Source organism: Porites lutea, chromosome 2 (assembly GCF_958299795.1).
Source record: "Porites lutea chromosome 2, jaPorLute2.1, whole genome shotgun sequence".
In the NCBI taxonomy this organism is placed as follows: Eukaryota; Metazoa; Cnidaria; class Anthozoa; order Scleractinia; family Poritidae; genus Porites; species Porites lutea.
The window spans coordinates 22,488,565-22,495,716 of NC_133202.1; the positions used below are offsets into that span (position 1 = coordinate 22,488,565).

The 7,152-nt window shown below is 39.9% G+C and overlaps 1 protein-coding gene across 1 annotated transcript; it reads right to left on the reverse strand.

Moving 5' to 3' along the window:
* Positions 1-339: 339 nt before the first annotated feature.
* Positions 340-6,881, reverse strand: LOC140928035 (uncharacterized). Its single transcript, XM_073377754.1, has 4 exons — positions 6,319-6,881; positions 4,166-4,351; positions 3,223-3,286; positions 340-2,953 (listed from the first exon to the last, which is right to left on the reverse strand). The coding sequence occupies exons 1-4, from the start codon at positions 6,815-6,817 to the stop codon at positions 2,938-2,940; spliced, it is 765 nt and encodes a 254-aa protein (XP_073233855.1). The 5' UTR covers positions 6,818-6,881; the 3' UTR covers positions 340-2,937.
* Positions 6,882-7,152: the final 271 nt, after the last annotated feature.

Consider the following 7,152-nt stretch of genomic DNA (forward strand, 5'->3'; position numbering starts at 1 on the left):
ACCCTCGGAACAAAGTACGAAATATTAGTCTATTATTTTCATAATTGCAGGGTTACATGAGTGGAATCCAGGAAATTTTTACCTTCTCGGCATCTAAGCCAACCCTCGTTATTAGTTTGCATTTAAATAATGAACACTCAAGCAGCATACATTAAAATTTCTGAAATTTTATTTGCACACGCTATATATAACTATGTAAGTTACTGTCCTTAGTCTAAAAAGTCTAATACAGCGACCACCTCTTTTAAAGAGGAATTCTACTTTTATATCTGAATTCGCTTTCCTATTACGACTCTTCTGGTTTATTATATAAATAAAATCACCTTTTATACACACACCTAAGAATCATAACTGACAATATTTATTGACATTATTCAATACTTAGCAAGACACACGCCACACTTTTCGCATGCCCACAGACACCCTAAAGTGGCAGCCAAGAGTTTGATCCTTGTTAAGGGAGCCCTCTTTTACCCGATTGTTTTCAGTTATTATTTCTCAACGTAAATAATTATCTTTGTATTGATGGAAACCTCAAAATATTAGCTTGATAATGTACAAAAACAGCACAGAAGTGATTGCAGGCTATGAACGATAACGGATGGTTTAAAAGCTGGAGGAGATGACGACTCATGCATTTAATATTGAGCAAACCTTGGCTTGGCGTAGTCAACGTAGTGCGTGCTTGACTTGTCAAGTTTTGGTTTTAATTGAAAGTACACTATTGCATTGTAATGTGAGTTGGCATTGGAAAACAAGAATCGGAAAAGCAGCAGACCGATATCAACTGATAAAGACGACAACGGAGGAGAACATTGCCAACGGTCCTATTTTAGTTAGTTTTTAACAAGTATCTATTCCTGGCTGCGGTTCCTGAAAAGCCGATTAATCTATCCTCCGATTAACGGTTAATCCACGATTAAATATTTTATTTCCCGGATAACTAATCGTGGGTTAAAAAGTTGTTCCTGAAAGCGAAATTATCCCGAGATTAACTAATCCCAGATTAGCACTAAAAAATCTGGTTTAACGAGTTTTTCGACCGCCTGCTTGGCTGCTTCTAAAAAAAAATAGGTGCGAAAATTGGAGCAAAAAATAGGGAACATCGCACGGTTTCTTGTCGTCTTCCTTTGGAGATCGTCTTTTAGGATTCCTACTAGTTATACTTGGTCAAACCTTTACCTGATGCGAAGTTCTTCGTCTGTTAGTTGGTCGAGACCAATTTCTCGATGTTGGAACTTTCTTTCGCGTTTTTGTGAAACAGTAAGTCCGCCATTTTGTTTGTTTTGACAAACTTTTTCTCCTGATTAGGGAGTTAATAGTACTCGCTAGATGGGTTAAATTTACCACAAAGTTTATTCCTAGATTATTCTTAATCGTGCTTTCAAGAACAGAATCTAATTGTGGGATAAAATTTATTCCGCGATTAGCGATATTTTTTCCTGGATTAGCGATAATTGGCTTTCCAGGAACCGGGGCCTGTACTTTATATCTTATAGCTTATTTTTTTTATTTCAGTCGGATGTTAGAAGGCATATTAAAATAAGGAAAGGAAGGAAGGAATTAAACGGCTGTGGAGGAATCAAACAAGTACTTAGAGAACTCGCCCCATGTAAGGGAATTCGGATTCCATAATCCGGAAACTTTTGGGGATCCGGAATCCTGGACTTTGAAATTTGGAATACAGCTCAAGGAATCCGGAATCCTACTAACGATTGGAATCCGGAATCCAAGTTCCGCTGACAGAGAATCGTGAATCCAGTTCCTGAAATTCAGAATCCAAGACTGTCTTGAATTTCCTTACATGGGGCGTGAGAATGCTTCATTTTGGGTTTGATACTTCACTAAACCGATACACGTAAGGGAGTGTACAGACAGCTACTTGCTTACATCCATTGATTTAGTCAGAAGTGTCCTTCTCTGCATCAACGGCTTATGGAGGTAACTATTCAATTTTTGATACCTCTAGTTCAAACGAAAAGGTGACAGTTTAAACATGCAATTTCAGTCGTTCCTTGTAATACAATTTTAAGCTAAATGTCTTATTGGATAAATCGTATTGTTATCGTTTATTCAAGTGTAAACTTGCGACGATTATTGTTCCATAAAAGTAACTTTGATCTAAGCATCGAAGAAAAGATGATGTATTCGAATGAAGCAGAATTCAAAGACATCCTCTATACTGAAATAGATTATACTGATAAATAATCAGAAATCGCAAGTGTAAACCAACCTTACACTCAGCGGGTAAGAGTTGGACAGTAGAGAGAAAAAAGAAAAACCTTCCAAAGAACTTTAACTAAAAGAAACTTTTTCGTTATCAACAATTTAGAAACTGTCAGCTCAGAAAACCTATTAAGTAGTTTGACATAGTGAGTCCGCACTCCATGAGTCCCTAGCTTGGAAATACAGGATTTTCTTCGAAAACAGCGTTCCGTACGGACCTTACTACTCCACGACTCCATCGCTAACAATCAAGTGGAAACTGGGATGTAGAAGTCGGAAGCAGAAGCGGAAGAAGCAAACCAATCACAAAGCGTGGAAATGAGCTTTGCGATTGGTTTCTTATGTCAGCAGAGAAAAGAAAATAACTTTGTCCGCTAACTTGTGCAGAGGGTAGTCGTAGGTGTATTTATGATAGTAGACAGGACAGGATAATGGTCCTTATTATCATCATTATAAGGAAATATGGAGCCTTCTGAGTTGGCATGCCCTTTTCATGCATACAAACCCATGTGGCACACGATGACTGAGAGTATCAGTGCTGTTCCTCAGTAATCAACTTTTTTGCTACTTTCAACACACTCTAGGCGATTAGCAATCCAGGCGATTTTACAAAACTAGTTTCGAACAGCATGAGTTGCTTTCCCTTGTGATAGCTCAACAGTTGCAGACAGGACGGTAAATTCTGCACCTATGTTTTCCCCTTCGGTTAATTTAACAGACTGTGATCCTGTTGATGAAAGAGACACGTGCTTTAGTTTTATGAAAGCAATGAATACGTTGAGCACAGAACGAATAAGGTTATTTTTAAATAAAACCACTGGAAAACGTTAGGCATGCTGTCATTCCTTGTCTTGGCTTATAACTAGAATATCTACTAAGTATATCAGTTTTCATTGTTATCAAGAGCAATATGTCATTTTCGTTCTCTGATATTTTTCAATATTTTTCGAAGTAGAAAACATTATTGTAACTTGCTCATGGCATAATCTCACTTACCTGAACATCCATACCAACGTTATCACAGCGAGGACGGCGAAACTTGGAGAATGAAGGGAACAGGCTGTCGATTAAATGGTAAAATTGAAACTGTGAACACAACTGGAAAAAATGTATCTTTGTGTGGATTGAATTTAGGTGTTAGCCGGCGAGCAAGTTCTCCATTTGGAGATATATCGTGAGTCAACAATCACGCAGCACGCAAAGGGAGACATGAGTGTCAGGGGGTAGGAAGGAAAATCTTTACCGCTCCCTCGCGTGTTCTCTTACGGATCGCTTCACCCATCACCACTACTTGAAATGAAGAGACTATTCGCAGGCTAAGATCGGGTAGGTAAGGCTGTTACTTAGCAACGTCGGTGAGGATAAGTATACTCCAAATTAAAAGGGCTGGTTACCAGTCGCAAACGCTTAGAAGAAGAGAAGAGGCACCACAGAATAAAACGAAGAAAAGTTTTTAACGAGGACCTCTCCCGCCGTTAAACTGCCAAACCAAATCTTTTAAAATGATTAATCCGCGCAACTTAACCGCGTTGAAAGTGTAACTTCTCGGTGGTTTAAAAGGGCGCATTATGGTGTGCTCGCACATTTATTTGTTTATATTTGTGGTTGTTTTTAGGGTCATTATAAAAGTCTTTTAGTTAAACGTAAGTACGGTTTGTTCTTTAACGTAGCTTTCGCAAATACACGCGCCTGAAATTATAGTTAAAGTTCTTCTCTTCCTTAAACTTTAAATTTTATAATATTTTTAGCCTTGATTCAGTTGCTTAAAAGGTTGCCACGCTACTGCTAAAAAGAGAGAAAAGTCAACGCCCCACTACAAAATAAACTCATGCACTTCTTCATAAATGTATCCGTTTGGGGTAGCCAAAGTTATTCTAAAACCATAGTCAAAAAACAGCAGCAAATGGTGTCAAATACATGCTTTGTGTAAGACGGTCACCTTTGTCACATTGACAAGTGCCTTTCACTTCACCAGGGCAGTACCCTTCCTCTTCTTTTTCGGACAAAAATCCTTGACATTCGCTAGGCGGACTGCAGGTCCCCATGAGTTTAATAGGGCCTCCAGCCCCATCGCAGCATACTCTTTGGCATTCCCCATCTTTGGGCTCGTATACCACAGTTCTACCTTAAAGAAACAGACAAGCACATAAACATGATCATAAGTGTCTGCTGTATTACGCTAGGGGCTACTCCGCTACGGATGACGGAGGTGCTCCCCTGAAAGGCACCATAATCTCGTTTTATGGGTGGGCCAAGAGTTAATAATGATTCTGAAAAACAAATTAACTGGTATTGGCGATAAAGACTGTGATTCAGTGAACAGTAACACATACTTTCTTTCATTTCTTAGTTTAATACCCTTAAATGCTAGGAAAAGGTACCGCAATATCATAAGGGGTTGACAAGCCTGACTCACGCCTTCCACCCCTGTGTTTACAGCTTTTAATTCTCAGAGTTTAGCTTTACTAGCATATCCTTCAGCGACCTTCCTCGTCAATTTTTGGAGGTTCTTCGTAGATCTGTCTAAGAATTGTTTGGTTCGCTATCAGTCGCCAGTGTTTCATAACAATGTTTTTAAGACTAGGAACTGATGGTTGATAGTGCGTGACAAAGGGCAAAATGGTTTTTTCTCTTGAAGGTTTTTGTTGGAGTGTCTCTTTCCCGTTTTAAAAGTGTATTTCAGAGAAAGTTGGAGTTATTTAATTCTGTGGATATCCCTTCTCTCTAAGGTGCTTTTGAAATTCTTCAAGTCATTTTTGAAAGTTTTCTTTTGAGGAATTTGTTCTGTGTAGCCGGAGGGCTTCGCCTTTTACAAAGCCTTTCCTGACCCCTTCCTAATGGGTGGCAAGATGAGAAATGTGTATATTGAAAATGTTTCAGTTGGCTTAAAATGTGTTCTTACGTCGAGAACTGACGTACTGTTAAACCATTTTCCTTCGTACACAATTGTATCCAGAAATGTGACTTCGTTCTCAGCGATTTCTGCAGTGAATTTAACAGTAGCGTGATGATTATTCGCTTGTTCAATGAAGTGTGTTATTTGTTCTTTTCCGGTCCGGGGGGGCACTTCGAGAAAAATTGGGTGGGAGTGAGCGGCACACTTCCTAAAACCCTTCAACTATTTTAGACCAAAATCTGTGATTTTCCCTACCCTATTTCAGACCTGATCAAAAATTTGATACCCTGTTTCAGACCTGCCTTATAATCAGTTCCCTAGGTCAGACCAATGTTAACGGAAATGTTTACACACTTTTACTTAGCAGGATACAAACTGTACAGTTACGGCACGTACACGGTTAGCGTAAAAATTAAAAGGGAAATGGTCTTATTGCCTAATGACGAAGAAGTAGCTTCTTCTAAAAAAACATACCCAAGTCAAGACTAGAGCGCACAAACCACTATTTCAGACCAAAATGGTCAAAATTGATACCTTATTTCAGACCAAAACGGCTAAAAAGCCATACCATTTGGAGCCGCACATACCTATATAGTCCATATAAGACAGTACCCCCCGGGCTTTCGGTAACGCAGAGAGAGAAGATGTCGTCCATATATATTTTCCAACATATTGGCTTTATTGCACTTTTGTTTAATAGCTCTGTTTCTACTGTCGCCATGAAGATATCTGCGAATGCAACAGCGACTATTGTTCCCATCGCTGTCCCATGTGTTTGAAGATAATTTTTGCCATTAAATTGGAATGTGTTTTCTGCTAAAATGAGTCTGAGCGCTCGTTCAAGTGACTGTGTTGGAATCGGAGGTCTATCTTTGTAATAAAAGCCGATTAAAGCCGATACCAGAAATTTGAGTAAAAAATATCAGCAAATTTTTTACTAGACTCGCTTTTCTTTGAACGGTAGGGTCCTTTTAAGCGCTAATTTAGCAAAATATATTTATCATCAATGAAATCGGAATATTTCGTACCATTGCCGAATGATATCTGTTGTTCTTCGCAAAGTTTCTCAGCCATCGCGTTAAAAACGAAAAAGTTATGATGAAAACTTCGTCACAGCTAAATGCGCCTGTATTAATGTATTGACGGAGCCACCTTAATACTATACACAATTTTGAGAGCCATCAAAAACAACCCACCTGGTGTGACTGGTGAAGTACTAGCTGAGACATTGGTTGAGGAACTGGGCGAGAGTATGACCGATGTACTTGTCGATGGGCCAACCGAGGTACTGACTGACGTACTAGGTGGATCACTGGTTGAGTTACTAGGTGACATGCTGACTGATGTACTTGTGGACGGACCAACCGAGGTACTGACTGACATACTAGGTGAAGCGCTGGTTGAGACACTTGTTGAGGTACTAGGTGACATGCTGTCTGATATCGACGGACCAACCGAGGTACTGACTGACGTACTAGGCGAAGCGCTGGTTGAGACACTTGTTGAGCTACTAGGTGACATGCTGTCTGATATCGACGGACCAACCGAGGTACTGACTGACGTACTAGGTGAGACGCTGTGACTGGTTGAGGTACTGGGTGACATGCTTTCTGATGTCGACGGACCAACCGAGGTACTTACAGACCCACTAGGAGACACGCTGTTTGAGACGCTGGGTGAGGTACTGGGTGACATGCTTACTGATGCACTAGTTGACGGACTAGCTGAGGTACTGACCGACGCACTGGCTGAAACACTGAGAGAGTCGGAGACGGTTGATTGTGCCTTGGTTGCACCTAACAAACGCAAACACTGCCTGGTGAGTTTTTATTTGACAACACCTACACAGGGAAACAGCGTTCAAGACCTCGACCTTTATGTGACCAAAATTAGATAGGAAAAGATTATGAGATGTACAGCATACTTGCCGGAATGGAAGGTTCTCTACTGAGCAATTAAAACTTACCTCAACTCATATGAATCATTACCGAATTGTTTTAAGTAAGTGTGGAAAAATTGACGGATACCAA

Bases quoted from the DNA above. Each gene is read 5' to 3' on its own strand.
- LOC140928035 (XM_073377754.1), bottom strand. From the start codon at position 6,817: ATGTCACCCAGTACCTCACCCAGCGTCTCAAACAGCGTGTCTCCTAGT. The intron at 4,352-6,318 runs GTGGGTTGTTTT...TGTTTCTTTAAG, and splicing joins TACTTCACCAGTCACACCAG to GTAGAACTGTGGTATACGAG. The intron at 3,287-4,165 runs GTGACCGTCTTA...TTTAATCGACAG, and splicing joins CACTTGTCAATGTGACAAAG to CCTGTTCCCTTCATTCTCCA.